The 17881-nt window shown below is 34.3% G+C and overlaps 1 protein-coding gene across 1 annotated transcript; it reads right to left on the bottom strand.

The window, feature by feature from the left end:
- Positions 1-1586: 1586 nt before the first annotated feature.
- Positions 1587-16078, bottom strand: LOC141312739 (gamma-parvin-like). The gene is made up of 13 exons (XM_073832617.1): positions 15767-16078; positions 14706-14765; positions 11470-11537; positions 10240-10342; positions 9146-9286; positions 8953-9065; positions 7002-7057; positions 6864-6898; positions 6669-6730; positions 6518-6586; positions 3324-3425; positions 2888-2960; positions 1587-2025 (listed from the first exon to the last, which is right to left on the bottom strand). The coding sequence occupies exons 2-13, from the start codon at positions 14755-14757 to the stop codon at positions 1952-1954; spliced, it is 948 nt and encodes a 315-aa protein (XP_073688718.1). The 5' UTR covers positions 14758-14765; positions 15767-16078; the 3' UTR covers positions 1587-1951.
- Positions 16079-17881: the final 1803 nt, after the last annotated feature.

Below are 17881 nucleotides of genomic sequence, written 5' to 3'. Positions count from 1 at the left end.
ATCTTAATCGTATTCTTGATAATCACTAACTTGCCTTTATAGTCATGAACACATTTTTAAAATCTTGCAATATTTCAAAGCCTTTATTAGCCTATTTTCTAACTCTACAGCTGTGAAATAAAATGTACTTCAAGGACTCACTTTTCATTCATAAAAAAGGCATCGGGAAAAAATGACTTTTCACGGAAAACAACGTCTATTTTTGGCTAAAATAATATGGAATTACCCATATAACCAATAGATGGCAGCAGAGGATTATTTATTATGCAGCTGCCTCTCCCTATATTTTTCAAGACGTCTTGCTTTTCGATTTATTATAAACTTACCAGTATAATAAATTGTAGTAATAAATACCACCCTAAAGTATATAGTATAGCAAGTGCAGAAAGTCATTAAGCTCACACACAAACAGCCTATAAGGGTGAATTATTTAAATACTAATATATAGTTCACTACAAATACGTTAAATATTTATGGTATAATAATTAAATAATGCACTCAATATGAATCGATAGGAATTTGAAATATTTTATAAAATTGAATTGAACTACTTTTAAGTTTTATCTTGAACTGTAAAATCTATTAAATAGCCTATATTTAACCAACACATACTTGTTACTGCTGTAGTTTTGTTACTCTGAATTTAGTTTGAATCATTTAAGCTCTTTTTTTACATCAGCGTGTCATTTGTTTGGTCCGGTTATTACTGTCAGTCACAGCAATGACTCATAGCGCATATTTAGCCAATTTACTCCCAAAGTTTTTTAAACTGGCATTTGTCATTCTTGAAACGGTATACATGGACGTTTGGTCCTCTTAGACAAACAACACTTTTCTTCGATTGTGAATGGATTATGTAGAGAAAACGAACAAAGTACGCTCATATTATGGCACAGTACAGTTGACCGGAAATGACTTAGCTGGCTTGTCTAAACAAGGAAGGATTTCGTGCATATGGTCAATAGTGACATATCAACTCGCAATTGCTTATAACTTCCAGTTCTGAGGGGAAAAAAAGACTGATATGTTCACAGAATAGCAGGTTTATATCTCACAATTCTGACAAGTCCAAATAACCTTTTTTATTCAGTGGCGGAAACGGGCTTCCATAGAAAACACGTGACCTTCTTGAGGTAAAACGTATCATCACGTGACAGTTTGTTCACAAGCGATTTCATTAACGTATTTTTTCGACTGCAGGAGAGTTTATAGGCTTTGGTTAGTTGTACTGCATCTTTCAACATACCCTATGAAGTTCATTCATGTTTTTCATAACTTGTAAAGAGGAAGAGACGATCGGTTCATGCGCGCTCCTGCTTCTTCCGCTTGTACTGAGGTATCTGTCACACGACTTGAAAGAGCGTCAAAACGTAATTTGAATTTTATTCAAAAAAATGTATTACTTTTATAACCTTAGCCTAAGTTTTATAAATAAATAAAAAATAATAAATAAATCTAGTTTTTTGCACATAAGCGTTTCTCCACAAACGGTCCTTCGTGCTAAAGCGCGTCACAGACACACAGGCGCGCGCGCACACACAGTAGTATTGAAGAAGAAATGACATCATTTCAGAGCTGCTATATGTGGCACTTTTATTTGAAAACAAGCTGCAAGTCAGCAGAAAACTGTTGAACGATACATTAAGTCTAATGCACATCTGTCCAAAAGAAAAAAAACATGAAAGAGTGAAAAGGTGACATTAAATTGAAGCTGTCGGCATCCAAAAGCAATTTCCATGATGAGATGAGTGGCCATGTTCTCTCACTTTCTCTCTGGAGCCTCTTCAATGGTTCAGAGACACTCTGTACAATTGCTTCTAATGTGTCCTAACGCTCTGAGTGCCAAAGTAATCCGACCGTCAAGAAGTCAGTCAGAAGAAAAGCGCACATTTACAATGAATTTGATCATTTAAAGCATTCTGAAAGGTTTTATTGAATCAAAAGGTATAGATTATTTGTTTTTGTGCCTTTTGAATAAGGAATACAGCACTTTCACTGTGGCTGGAACATCTTGGGAAACAATATCTGCGAGGAGCATGAGAAATTAGCTTATTGTTGAATAAACAACCAGACAGATCAACAATTAATGCAAACAGCTATTTTACTAAAGGGTTTAAGTTCTAGCAGTAGTGCACATACAATTGAGGTCAAAAGTTTACATACACCTTGCATATGTATAAGCAAAATGTTAATTATTTTAGCAAAACAATAGGGGTCATACAAAATGCATGTTATTTTTTATTTAGTTCTGACCTGAATAAGATATTTAGTGATAGTGATAGTTGCTCATGAGTCCCTTGTTTGTCCTGAACAGTTAAACTGCCCGCTGTTCTTCAGAAAAATCCTTAAAGTCTCACAAATCTTTGAACCTTCTGTAATAGCTGCATATGAGTCCCTCAGTTGTCCTCAGTGTGAAAAGATGGATCTCAAAATCATACAGTCATTGTTTGGAAGAGTCCAAATACACAAAAATGCTGAAAAACCAAAGAATTTGTGGGACTTGAAGGATTTTTCTGAAGAACAGCAGGCAGTTTAACTGTTCAGGACAAACAAGGGACTCATGAACAACTATCGCTAAACAAAAAAACAGCTTTGGATTATTGAGGTAACAACACAGTATTAAGAATTAAGTGTATGTAAACTTTTGAAAGATTGAAGGTGAAGTGAGAGAATTCTTGATTATGTGTTTAAAATGACAAGTAATCAAAAATGTTTGATTAAACCATTCAATTTAAATAAAAACAGACAGTTTTACCCGATATCAAACAAATGGTAGAAAAATGATGCTGCCTAATAAGATTTTAATTTCTTAAGTGCCTTTGTTTGGGATCTACGCTCTAGACAGCAAGGCAGTTCACAAAGGTTTGGATCTTTCCAAAATAATTACCTTGAGGGTCAACGGATTGAACCGGAAATCCTTGATCTATGAGAAGATCCAATGCAAGGGTCACATTATGAAGCTGTATGGGTAAATAAACAACAATGAAAAAAAGATCAAAACATTTTAAAACAACTAAATGTAATGCAAACCCGCAACACTGCATATTCTCTGCTAACCGCAGGATCATTAGTTTTGATTTCTGTCTTTTGCATTACCCTCAGTTTTCTTAACATGCCTTATGCTGCTGTGCTGTCATATCCGCAGTCATCCTAAGAGACGTTAATTATACAATGGCGAGACATTTCCTGGAGTTGCATGCGAAGTTACGCTGATGTAAAATCCTATAAGCCTGGATTAAATTTTGCTTATTGTTGTAAAGCAGAATGGAGCTCACTAACAACATGGTTTCAATGCAAATGCAAAACTCTGAACATTTTCTCACCATTTCCGAGCTCCCGACAGGACAAAGGAAGAACTCGCAGAGAGGAATGAAGAAGCCCTCCAACTGACCGATCAGCAAGAGGAGAATCACTCCGTCTGCAAACTAACAAAATCATACTGTTAAATCACAAACATATGAAACATGAATCTGAGAGATTAAAAACAACCCTTTAAGGGCTTGTATCAAAACCCACCAGAATATTTGTTCACAACTGTTTTTGACTGTTTTCACTTGTAAAATCTGTGCATATTTCTATGGAAGCTCATTTCCGCCACTGAATAAAAATACAATAATAGCGACTTTTTATCTTGCAATTGTGACTTTTTTTTCTCAGAACTGTGAGATATAAATGCACACTTGCGAGTCAGAATATAATTATAATTTATAAAGTCAGAATTGCGGGATATAAACTCACAATTGTGAGAAATAAACAATAAAGGCTTATTTTTTTTTTGCAATTACGAGTTTGTGTCTCGCAATTCTGACTTTTTTTCTCAGAACTGTGAGATATAAATGCATACTTGTTCGTTATAAAGTCAGAATTCTAGATATAAGGTCAGAATTGCGGGATATAAACTCACAATTGCCAGAAATAAACAATAAACTTTTTTTTTTTTGCAACTGCTAGTTTGTATCTCGAAATTCAGATTTTATTTCTCAGAACTGTGAGATATAAACTTGTAATTGTGAGTTATAAAGTCCAGATCTAAGAAGAAATAAAAAGACTGATATGTTCACAGAATTGCAAGTTTATATCTCATAATTCTGATTTAATAACTTGCAATTGCGAGTTTATATCACACAATTCTGACTTCTTATCTGTGAATTGCGAGTTTATATCTTGGAATTCTGACTTCATAACTCGCAATTGCAAGTTTATATCACACAATTCTGATTTTATGACTCACAATTGTGACTTTTCTTTTTTAGAACTGTGAGATATAAATGCACACTTGCAAGCAATAAAATCAGAATTGCTAGATATAACATTAGAATTGCGGGATATAAACTTTTTTTCTTGCAATTGCAAGTTTGTATCTCACAATTCTGACTTTTTTTCTCAGAACTGTGAGATATAAAAATGCAAACCTATGAGGTATAAATTCAGAATTGCTAGATATAAAATCTAGAGTTGAGGTACTCGGACTTGTACTCAGACTCGAGTCCAGTCTCGAGTAAAATTTTAGCGGACTTGGGCTGCATTTTGACTCGGACTTGACTCGGACTCGAGCTTTTCAGACTCGGGAATTATTGCCATGTCCAGGGACAGTTGACTGAAATTTTACTGACTCATGCATTATTACGAAAGTGACATTCAGTATTTGCACGTGTTTAAAAGTCTTGCCAGTACTTTCTTTGCATACCCACACCCAAAGCGTGCTCACTGAAAGCGCCTCTCATTCATGCAAATGCAGACGTTTTGTCTTGAGTGAATTTGAACAGTTGGGAGAAATACAGATGTGTCAAAATATATGATCTGTGCGTCAGGTCTTAAAGTGACAGCAGCGTAAACCTGATGCAGCAGACTGCGTCATATTACATTTAACTATTTTATCTCACAATTCAGAATTTTTTATAAGTCATTTATAGATTGTAATTCAGACTTTATAACTCAATTTAACTCAACTCTCTAGTTTGTCAGTTCTGAGGGGAAAAGTGCCAGAAGTGTGGGATATAAACTCATGATTTTGAGCTGAGGGGAAAAGGGAGAATGTCTTTTGAGAATTGTGAGATATAATCTCGGAATTGGGAAAATAAAGTCAGAATTTTGAAATATAAACTCAAATTTTACTCTTTTATTCCATGGCTTCCATAGACTGCTACTTAAAAACGGTCATTAACCCTCACAGCCTCATTTTCATCCAAGAAAAAAAAATGTAAAATGCCATTTACTCTGTCTAAGGTCTTACCATTCATCATAAACACAGCCACAATCAGAGATAAGAGGTGCATTTTCTGCTCCCCAGGTCTCATTTACTAAGCTTCCTGCCCACCCCACTGAATTTATACATTTACTATATAACAACAAATAAAGTCAAGTCCTGTCCTGCCCTATAATTATTCACATTCTAAAAGCTGTTTCACTCTGAAATATGTCACAATACATAAGTTATAACTTCTGTTACATGACTTTAAGTTTGCTGAGCAGGACACTAATGAGATGGTGTGAAATCAAAAATCAAAATGGCAATATGCAATAGAGGTTTGCTTTTGTTACATTTAAATTGGCATTGCCTTATTCTAGTTGTAAAGGTTAAAACAAGGTTAAGATACTGACAAACAGTAGTATTTAGTTGGACTCGGACTCGACCCATTTGAACTTGGACTCGAGTCCGACTCGCCCCGTTTTGGACTCGGACTCGAATGGTTAAAGACTCGGATTCAAACCCAACACTAATAAAATCTGAATTTCTTTTTCGCAATTCTGACTTTTTTTCTCGCAATTTTGAGTTTGTATGTCAAAATTCAGATTTTTTTTCCTCAGAATTGTGAGATATAAACTTTTAATTGTGAGTTATAAAGTCCAATTCTAAGAAGAAATAAAAAGACTGATATGTTCACAGAATTGCAAGTTTATATCTCATAATTCTGATTTAATAACTCGCAATTGCGAGTTTATATCACACAATTCTGACTTCTTATCTGTGAATTGCGAGTTTATATCTTGGAATTCTGACTTTATAACTCGCAATTGCAAGTTTATATCATGCAATTCTGATTTTATAACTCGCAATTGTAAGTTTACATATCAGAATTCTGAGAAAAAAAGTCAGAATTGCTAGTTTGTATCATGCAATTCAGAGAAAAAAGTCAGAATTGTGAGATAACAAGTCGCATTAACCTTTTTTACATTACATATATTTCTCTCCTGATTCGGTCTGAAGGTAAAAACATCTAAATAATGTGTTTGTTTATTACAAACATACAGTTTTTTTGCTTTACAAGACCTTAATTGATGGATTGGAGTGGTGTGGATTACTTGTGAATTATTGTGATGTTTTTATCAGCTGTTTGGACTCTCATTCTGACGGCACCCATTCACTGTAGTGGATTCATTGGTGAGCAAGTGATGGAATGCTACATTTCTTTGTACATTTTCAGAAAAATGTAAATTTTTTGGTGAACTATTCTTCTAACTTAATAAGTTGACCTCTAGAAGAAATAAAATGCTCTAAAAACTTGAGTTTGCACACCTGTTTATCGAGGTCTGTCACGTTCAGTCCCAGAGATGTCATGTTCTTATTCACAAAGTGCAAAATAGCCTGCAGGAAAGAAAACATAATGAAGCTGTGAAAGATGTGTATCAAAGGCAGCATTTAGAGAGGTGTGGAACTGGATCGCAACCTTTTTCACGGTCTCAATTTTGTGAGCCTCCAGCTTGAAGAGCTCATCAATGGGACATTCCTCTGCAAAGACAGTGCAAGAGAGAGATTAAGAAGCAACCGCTTTCTTCTTTAGACGCCTCCACTATCTGAAAGTTACTGATGCTTATAAATATGGAAATGAAAAGGCTCAGAGATCAGCCTCAGTTTGACTCACTGTTAGATTCTTTCTCAAGCTCTGCGCTGGAATTACTGCGGAGACACACAGCAGACCATGAAAACACTGGTTTGGACAGTGTCACAGAGATTCAAAGTGCAGATAAATGTTTAATAGGGAAGGAGGTTCTTCACAGACCTTTGAAATGTGATGAATTCTGTCTGCTTGTCCGCCTTGATGCCACTTTTTGTGACCTGATTAACAAATTAGATTTTAATGCGTGCTGACTACTTAAATATTTAAATGATGTAATGCAATTTAACTGTTCAGTGAATATTCAAAATGAATAATGTGGGACTTGATTCCATTTGGATTTGATTGGATGATGGATATCAGGCTCTTATAATATTGGTTATTATAATTTTTCTCTGGATGTGCAGCTTTAATTACATAGACAGAAAAAAGATGAAAAATAGTTTTTTCACGTCATAATATGCATATTTTTTTTCAGCTGTGAAAGTATATCTTTTTCATTATAATATGCATATTGATTTTTCAATTAATTAATTGTGAAAAATTATAAAACAATTTCTTTCATTATAATATGCATATTAATTTTTCAAATAACATGCAATGAGGAATTGTGGTCAAAAACATTTTTGGGTCAAAGCAATTTTTTTCTTTATAATATGCACATAATGTTTACAAAATATGATAATTAGTTTTTGAAATGATAAAGAATTATGACATTATTTTTATTATAATTATTATGATTTGTTATTATTATGAATTTTCAAATAATATGCATTAATGAATTGTTGAATTTCTTTTATTATAGCATATTCAAATATAGCATTTTTCAAATAATATGCAACTAATTGTGGTCAAAAACAATAAGCATTATGTGTGTGAAATGTTACAAAACATGATATGTTTCAATGTTTTCAATATATACAAAGAAATATTTAAAATATGATGCAGCAATGAATTGTGAGAAATAATGAAAACAACTATTAATTATATGCATACTGATTTGTAAAAAAAAACAGTAATGAGCTGTGAAAATTTATGAAAACAATTGTTTATTATAATATGCATATTGATTTTTCAAACAATGAATTGTGAAAATTTCTGAAATAATTTATTTTATTATAATACGAATATTAAATAAATAATATACAGTGATGAACTGTGGTCATAAAAATTAGGCATTTTTTTTCTTTGTAATATGCATATTGATTTTTCAAATATGAAATAATTTATTGTTTTATTACTTATTTTTGCAAATAATATGCAATAATGAATTTTGGTCATAAACATTAAGCAACATTTTTCATTATATGCACATCATTTTCTATATATATTTTGCGGTAATAAATTGTGAAATGTTACAAAACATGATAATACAATATGCATTTTAATTTTAAAAAAAAATATGGTATATTTACAAGAATTATGACCTTATTTTTGATTATAATATGCATAGTGATTTTTTTTATAATATGCATTGATGAATTGTGAAAAAGCATTCAATGTTTTCATTAAATACAAATTGATGTTTAAAATATTAAGCAGTAATGAAATGAAATAACTTGCAATTAAGAACTGTTAATTATGTGCATATTGATTTGAAAAAAAATGCAGTAATGAGCTGTGAAAAATTATGAAAACAATTGTTCATTATAATATGCATATTGATTTTTCAAACAATGAATTGTGAAAATTTCTGAAATAATTTCTTTAATTATAATAAGCATACTCATTTTTCAAATAATATGCAATGATGACTTATGGAATAATTGTGAAATCAATTTGTTTTCATAATATGCATAGTCATTTTTTAAATATTACGCAGTCACACATTTTGAAAACTTATGAAAACATGAATTTTTTACTATAATATGCATAGAAAATTTTCAAATATGCAATGACAAATTAATTGAGAATAATTGTTCTTTACATTATGCATATCCATTTTTTTAAATAATATGCAGTGATGAATTGCGAAAAAATATTAAATTATATTATATGAGCAACCATCTAAAACAGCAGTATTGTAATGGTGTGTTTTCACAACATAATTATTATCCGGTTAGTGTATTTATGAACCATTTAGTTCACACATTCAAATAATTTCAATATTAATCACCTCACACTGGACTATCTCCACGCTGACCACAGGCAGGACCAGATCGGGTTGGAAACGACTCGCCAAAGCAACCAGAAGATGCAACGTAGACAACAGGTCTCTGCTGTGAATGACTGACAGATTGGGGTAAGAGAACAGTGGGCATATGCTTAGAAATATGTAAATAATTCAAGAGCTGATCTGATTGGCTCACGTTTAATGTTCCATTTGGCCTTTTCCTCGTTCACCTCTAAGGCCTCATTGAGAGCGGTCAGGATCAACTCTAGTTTCCGTACCTGGGCCTCAGTGCTTAATGCAATCTCCTCTACATGTAACTGAACACCTGCTAACCTGCCTAGAATCAAAACATGCACAGACATTGTATAGAGGGTGACATTTCATGTCAAAATTATTGATTTCATTTTTATGACAAAAATTTAAATTTGCATAAAAATGTACTCATCCTCAGGCCATCCAAGATGTCGATAAGTTTGTTTCTTCAACAGAGCAGATTTGAAGAAATTTAGCATTATCACTTGCTTACCAATGGATCCTCTACAGTGAATGGGTGCCGTCAAAATGAAAGTCCAAACAGCTGTTTAAAACATCACAATAATTCACACCACTCCAGTCCATCAATTAATATCTTATAAAGTGCAAAGATGTATGTTTGCAATAAACAAATCTATCATTAAGACATTTTTAACCTCAAATTGTTGCTTTTAGCTAAAATACGAGTACATAATCCATAATATTGCTTTCTTCAGTAAAAAAAAATAAAAAAGTCATCTTGTCTGTATCAGGAGATAAATATACACAGATAAAGCACATTTACAAGTGAAAATAGTCCAAAACAGTTCTCAACAAATATGTGGGTGGATTTTGATGAGAGAGGACAACAGGAGATGGACTTTTTCACTGGAGGAAGCATTATAATGGATTACGGACTCGTATTTTAGCCAAAAATTTGAAGTTAAAATGCCTTTATGATGAATTTGTTTCTTACAAACACGCATCTTTTCACTTCACAGGATAATAATTGATGAACTGGAGTGGTGTGGATCACTGTGATGTTTTTATCGGCTGTTTGGACTCTCATTCTGACGGCACCCATTCACTGCAGAGCATCCATTGGTGAGCAAGTGATGTAATCCTAAATTTCTCCAAATCTGGTGTAACGAAAACAACAAACTCATTTATATCTTGGATATCCAATTTTCATTTTTGGGTGAACTATTTGTTGAAGCATGTGAGGTCACCTCAATAATGTGCCTGTTCATAATTTTCTTTTTCTGAGATGATTCTTACGTAAAAGATGGTGAAGGACAAGTCCATCATAGAGGTCTTCCTCCAGAGATCGCACCACAATGTGTTCAAATTTCAGAGTTTTGTTAATCCATTCCACCAAAACCTGCCACAAAGCAAGAGAGAATATCAACAGATATTCAGACACTCCTCAGGAAATGAGGTTCTCATTGAGATCAGTTGGTTAGTACATTACAGTCAATTAGGTAAAGGAGAAGTTTATTTCCAGAACAAAAATGTACAGATACTGTACTCAACCCCTTGTCATCCAAGATGTCTTTCTTTCTTTAGTCGTAAAGAAATTTTGTTTTTTGAGGGAAACAGTTCAGGATTTTTCTCCATATAGTGGACTTCTATGGTGCCCTGAGTTTGAACTTCCAAAATGCAGTTTAAATGCGGCTTAAAACGATCCCAGATGAGGAAGGAGGGTCTTATCTAGCAAAATGATCGGTAATTAATTTTTTTTAACATTTTTACAATTTTTTTACAATTTATATACTTTTTAACCTCAAACACTCATCTTGTCTCTGCCTGAATTCATTTTTTTTCCAGTTCAACACAGTTAGGTAATGTCAGAAAACTCTCATCTCATTTTCTCCCTCATTTCAAAATCGCTGTTTTACCTTTTTTTGTTAATGGTGTTTGATCTTTGCATGTTCTCTTTGCAAATACAGTGGCTCAGTATTTCTGCAGCGATGTAGGATGATTTTAAAATGATTTTTTAAGTTGAGGGAGAAAATAAGTTGGGAGTTTTTTGACATACCCTAACTGTCTCGAGCCGGAAAAAAACAAGAGTTCAAGCAGAGCGAGACAAGAAGAGCATTTGAGGTTAAAAAGTATATAAATTGTAATTTAAAACATAAAATAACCGATCGTTTCTCTAGATAAGACCCTTCTTCCTCAGCTGGGATCATTTGAAGTCACATTTAAAACTGCATTTTTGAAGTTCAAACTAGTGGGCACCATAGAAGTACACTATATAGAAAAAAAAAACTGAAATGTTTTCCTCAAGAAACAATTACTTTACAACTGAAGAAAGAAAGACATGAACAGAAAAGAAACAGAAAGAAAGATCTTGGATGACAAGGGAGTGAGTACATTATCTGTATATATTTGTTCTGGAAGTGAACTTCTCCTTTAAGATTTTAAATAACTCAAACCAGAAATCTTCCAGTTGTCAACTTTGAGTTTTAGCAACTATGCCACACCACCCTAAAAAGTTAAGTATCTCACCTCTTTAAGTTTGTTGAGTTTGGGGTCTTCTAAAGATGTCGGCTGAACGATCATTCTTTTCTCTCCTTCTTAAAACCCAGAATAAAACACATCATTTGCCACATTAACATTCAGGCTCAGGATGCGCACTTGCTTTCAGCTAAACACTGGGTTTGTCTTTCCTAAAAGACTGTGACTGCATCCCAATTCACATACTATATTTACTATGTAGTATGAAAAGATTAGGATTAGTGTGTCCGGAATAATCAATAATGTGCACAATGAGCTCATTCTGATGTTTTTCAAAAAAAAAAAAAAAAAAAAAAAAACATAACCCCTTGCACTGCATAAGAGGAGTTTGTTGCGAGTCTCTTTTAAAATTGTCAATTGTAATGCAATTTACTCCTGTGATCAAAGCTAAATTTTCAGCATCATTACTCCAGTCTTTAGCGTCACATGATCCTTCAAAAATCATTCTAATATGCTGATTTGCTGTTCAAAAAACATTTGTAATACTATTATTATCAATATTTAAAATGGTTAAGTACATTTTTTTTTAGGAATATTTGATGAATTTTTTGATCATTTTACAAAATATTTTTATTTCAGATAAATGCTGTTCTTCTGAACTTTCTATTCATCTGAGAAACCTGAAACAATTCTACTCAGATGTTTTAAACATAAAAATAATAATAAATGTTTTCTGAGCAGCAAATTAGAATATTAAAATGATTTCTGAATGATTGTGAGACTGGAGTAATGATGCTAAAAAAAAATCTGTTTTGAAATTACTAGAGTAAATTACATTTAAAATATATTCTAATAGAAAGCTGTTATTTTAAATAGTACAAATATTTTAAAAAATTACTGTTTTTGCTGTACTTTGGATTAAATAAATGCAGACTTGGTGAGCAAAAAAGACTTTAAAAAACATGAAAAATCTTAATGTTCAAAATGTTTTGACTGGTAGTGTATGTTCCAAATGTGGGACTAATTATACATAAAAAATATAAATGTTAAAGTCTTCACAGTTTGATCAAATACTATGTCAAAACACAAAAAATTAGGGCTGTAATTTTTCCCAGTTCATTTATTTTACTGGAAATGGGAGGTCAATAGTTCACCCAAAAATATAAATTCTGTTATTAATTCCTCACCCTCATGTTCCAAACCTGTAAGACCTTTCTTCATCTTTGAAACACAAATTAAGATATTTTTGATGAAATCCGAGAGCAGTGCTGTCTATGCATATTTCATCAAAAATATCTTAATTTGTGTTCCAAAGATAAACAAAGTTCTTATGAGTTTGGAACGACATGAGAATGAGTAATTAATGACAAAATTTTCATTTTTGGGTGAACTATCCCATATTTTTAAATAAAGTATTTTCACAACACATCATCAATCAGCTATATTGGCAACACCGAACGTAAACAATGCCACTCAACCAAATGAAACATGCAAATTTTGCTGATTATTGCTGCTAAAAATTGTCTGTACTATTACAATTGGAGTACTATAAACTGCCAAAAGTTATAATAATTTAATGAAAAGGGTGCAAACATGGTTGTTTGTGGTTGTAAATCAGCGAAAAAGTTTCCAGCGAAAGAATGTTGACAGCATATGTGTTTGTTCTTATCATTTCCGGTCAAATATTAGGCTAATATCTTAATTAATAATGCTTGTACATATCTTTACCAGCTAGCCTATTAACTTTAGTTTGTCAATCAATTGTGCCCTTCTTACGGGTCTAGAACAACATGAGAATGAGTAATTAACGTCAAAATTTCCATTTTTTGGTGAACTATCCCAATATTTTTAAATGAAGTGTTTTCACGACGCGTCAATCGGCCATACTGGCGAAAGCGAACGTAAACAATGCCACTGAACCAAACGGAAAGCGCAAATTTTGCTGATTATTGCTACTGAAAATTTTTATGTTTTGGGCTGTACTAATCAGTCAATGGGGAAACACATCCGGAGTACTATAAACTGCCAAAAGTTATAACAAATCAATAAAAAGAGAGCAAAAACTGTTGTTTGTGGCTGGCCAAACTAAATCAGGATTTCCAGGGCAAGAATCTTGACAGCATACTTGTTTGTTCTTATAATTTCCAGTCAAATATTAGGCTAATATCTTAATTAATACTGCTCGTACATATCTTTACCAGCTATTAACTTTAGTTTGTCAAACAACTGCGCTCTTTTCAGCTCATTAAGTATTTCTCTATATGATTTAGCAGCTTTTCAGTGGTTTAGATAGCATAAAAAAGAACAATGTATTCAGTAGTACATAAACCATGCAATCAATGCTTGTTGTTGTTTACATCCGAGTATCTTCAATATGGCCGCGCATCCAGTGTTGCCAACTTGGCGACTTTGTTGCTAGATTTAGCGACTTTTCAGACCCCCCTAGCGACTTTTTTTTTTTTTTTTTTTTTTTTCGAAAAAGCGCCTAGCGACAAATCTAGCGACTTCTTGGACAAACCTTATTTAGTTTATGAGACTCTCTGGTACTGCCGCGCGAGCACGAAGTCGTGCTTTCCCAGGGCGCGCGCGCGCTCTCCCTCTCTCTCTATCTGCGTCTGTTCTGTTCAGTGAGCAGCACTTTCAGACAAAAAAGATATTCTGATGCTTATAACTCTATTTTACATAAAAGTATAGCCGAAATCACAGCACAGCCATTGTCTTAATTATATGTGTATTTGATTTCATTAGACAATGTCGTGATTATGAATCAGGATTTTAGTGTAGATGAATATGTTCGAGAGCTGGTTATCCTAATGGGCCGCGTTTCAGTCACTATTTCATATTTACCCCGTTGTCTGACAAAAGAAACCGTAAAATATATCAATATATCTATGAAATATATAAATGAAAACAGTTTTATTGAATTTGGCTGCATTAAATAGCAGAATGTGAGCACAGAGACGGAAGACAATACGACGTACTGACGTCATGAATATGCTAATGACTGTATGACGTCATTTAGCAACATTTGGCGACTTTTCAAGCGGGGTTTAGCTACTTTCCATTGAGAAAAGTTGGCAAAACTGCGCGCATCGGGGTAACTGCCCAAACGCTGATGTAAGTGCAAACCCTTTATGTATATTGTCCCAAAACTAGTGTAGCCTACATACTGTAGTCAGACGTTTGTTTTTTCCTCTTATTAGCTAAGGTCATACTTAAGTAGCTACATAGTAGAAGAATGTAAATTGGGTTGCAGTCCTGTCATGTGATGTTATGATTTCGCTCACCCTGACGATTGCAGAATTCGTCCCTTTCCTCCTCAGCTCTGTAGTCTGCCATTCTTTTGACTGTTTCAAAACATAGTTTTTGTCAAAAAGTGAACTTTATTAACAGTTTCACACAGCAGACATTTGATTTCTAGTGCTTCTGTTTGAAAACCATGTGATGTTCTTGTTCTGTCTGCGTGTTTGTGTCCTGGGGGAATTTCAAGGACGCGATTCATCTCGAGGTTTTGTTTTCGAACGGACATTTTTATGGCTATGATGAAGTACGGCGAACCGGAGCCGACTTCAAACGTCAAAACACAAGGACGGAGAATCTCCACAACACACAGCAGACGTCTGCGGGAGTCGCCACTGATCTCGGGCTGAACGGAGGAGAACACACGGAGCTCGGAGATTTGCCTTCCTGCATCAAGCACGCCAGCCCACATTGACATAACGCAGACTGACGGGCAAAACATAAACCTCTCTGACAACAAAAACATGCTGCGGAGGAGAAAAACAAGATGGAAAGAGAAAGAAGCGTCTCAAATCTCAACCATCTCTTCCTCTTTAAAACAATAGCTGACGCAGAAAAGAAAACTCCTAACATATTTACGGTCGTTTCAAAAATATATCTATAGAACACAAAATCTAATGGTGACCATGTCCTTCAACCTCTGGAAAGCACATGAAAGCTTCATAATTCTCATTTTGGAGTGAACTATTGCTTATAATGTCTAGAAACGAGATTAAATAGAGAGGAAATTGAAACTAAACAGTTACGTCTCCCCAAAAAGAAACAATGAGTACTTTTACATGCAGTTTCAGAAAAGATCTCAATAATGTCTCAAACAATGCTCACTTATCAAAAATATCTTAATATTATCTTACACACTTCTTTAAAGACCAAATCTGAAATATGCTATCCAAATTCATTTTATATCAACAATTTCATCCATTTTGATTCTCCAAAACAATACTAGACATAGGCGATACTCAAACCCTAACAGACAAGTCCATGAACTCTACTGAGATTAAATAAAAGAGCAATACAGTGCAGCAATGTTTGCTGTCAAAACTTTCACCTCAGTTCTTGCCACACGTCTGGGGAAATTTCTTCTTTTAGTGGGCTTGCAGATGAAATGTCGTCCAATGGTCCTGTCACCTTTCCTAAAAGGATTGATTCACTTCTAAAAGACATCCGACCATCATTCTGAATTGATTAAAAACAAAAACTCTGATAAGTGTGAGGCCTGTTTGAAACTCCATACAGGAAGTGGTGAGGCACCACTTCCTCTTTGTTTCGAGTTTGTAGAAGCATGTTCTAAACTGTCACACATTGCGTCAGACACACACAAGACCCAGGGTCTGAACATGACGTTTGAGTCAGTAACAGACAATAACGCTTGCTAGTAAACAACCAAATGGTGATCCTCTCTTCAAATAACACACTCCAGGTTTGAGAGCAACAATTGCATACATTTTCCACTCTCTCTTACTGTGATGGAGAGAACGCCTCCCTTTGACTAGAAAATCCAGAGGTAATTTGGGCCGAAGGGTTACCATGGTTACCATCCCAATGAATTCCCCCATTAAACGCAAGTTTGAATCCAGAACAAACAACTGAAACAAGCCCCTCAAAGGAGCATCTGAAAACAACAGGATTATTTAGATTCAGACTCACCCATCTGTGGTGTTTACATTCTGCGTCACCCTGAGAGGCACAATCATACTGAAAAACTATGGTTTATGTATTTCAAAGAGTGAGAGTGGTGTTTGCCCGTGCAAAACTCAGCTAGGGTATTGTAATCTAATTATAATCAGACTACAGTTAAATTTTTATTCATTGCATGATTCATAATTTATTGATCTTTCTAAAATAGCCTACTGCTTATATACATTAAGAAAGTCTTCTAGTTTTTTAGACTAGGATCAGTCACTAGTCAGGTGACTATAATTACACCGAAATTGAGAGCACAGCATTTGACCACTGGGTTCACAAAAGTCATTTTAGTAAGACGAGATTTCTCAACATTTCAACACTGCATCAACTACAGATGTGGCCGTTAAGAATGAGTGTAAAAGGACCACACAGGACCACAACGAATGCTCTTGCACAGGAAAGACATGATCAGTAGGGGGCAGTCATCCCCATTTTTCATCACCATAACGGATGGTTCTCTAAAATATAAAATTAAGGAGAGGCCTAAAACAGACACGATGCCTGGCCCACGTCCGAGCTATGAAGTGAAAATTGTTTCGAAGCCTGTCCCTATAGGGTGTAAATAAGTCGGGCCCTGTCAGGCTTGTCCTGAAACACGGTGCTCTAGAATGTTGTTCCTTGCGCCACCTGGTAAATATTGCGCAAAAAATCTGAAAAAGCACCTGCAGGGAGTTCTGTGATCACGCATGATGAATTCCATGCTGTTGAGAAGAAAAACCCGCATTCTTAATGGCCACATCTGTACACATTAATTTTTATTTAAATTATTATTCAGTGGGTTATTATGACTTTTTTGTCTTTCGAAAACATTAAAATGCACAAATTTTTCTGGGAGATGTGTGTGTCACATTCTTTAACGTTATGCCTCTAAACAAAGGCCCTGTCCCAAATAGAACACTTAATGTGCACTTGTACACTTGCAGACTTGCAATGTACTTATGTGCGCGTGTTTGTTAACGGTACATTCACACCGATTGATATGATTGGCTGTTGTCACCATGACGGACACATCAGTACCAAGCTTCAGGCACGCCCTCCTTCAAGCATCAATGCCAACGCCCCCGTGTATGTAACAATACATTCACATGGGGCATTGGCGTCAATGCCTCACGTTTACTTTGAATGGAGTGACGTCAAGCATTGCCGAACTGAATTGTGGGTCTGTTGCATCGTGTCACTGGTGTTTCTCACAGCAGAAGTTGAAAACGTTTCAATTTTTCGTCACAGAATTTTCTAAAAAAAAAAAAAAAAGTCCAAAAGTTTTTCCTACCAGTCTGTTATTGTAGTACAAGATTATCCTATTTAAATCAATGTGATAAACAAGTTAGGTCAAAAGTAATCCAAGTAGTCTGATTACATTACTTAAAATGTGTAATCTAATGGATTGCATTACTAACTAGAATTTTTGTAATGCAATTTGGAATCCGTAACAGACTACAATTAATAATTAATTTGCATCCCATTTGCCCAGAGTAAT

Source organism: Garra rufa, unplaced genomic scaffold (genome assembly GCF_049309525.1).
Source record: "Garra rufa unplaced genomic scaffold, GarRuf1.0 hap1_unplaced_004, whole genome shotgun sequence".
NCBI classification, from domain to species: domain Eukaryota; kingdom Metazoa; phylum Chordata; class Actinopteri; order Cypriniformes; family Cyprinidae; genus Garra; species Garra rufa.
The sequence above is the reverse complement of the archived record's forward strand: the minus strand, read 5'-3'. Positions and strand labels throughout refer to the sequence as shown.

Coding starts and splice junctions, on each gene's coding strand:
- LOC141312739 (XM_073832617.1), bottom strand. CDS start 14,757: ATGGCAGACTACAGAGCTGAGGAGGAAAGGGACGAATTCTGCAATCGT. Junction 9,287..10,239: donor TGTCCTTCACCATCTTTTAC/GTAAGAATCATC, acceptor TTTTGATTCTAG/GCAGGTTAGCAGGTGTTCAG. Junction 6,587..6,668: donor AAATTGAGACCGTGAAAAAG/GTTGCGATCCAG, acceptor TCTTTCCTGCAG/GCTATTTTGCACTTTGTGAA.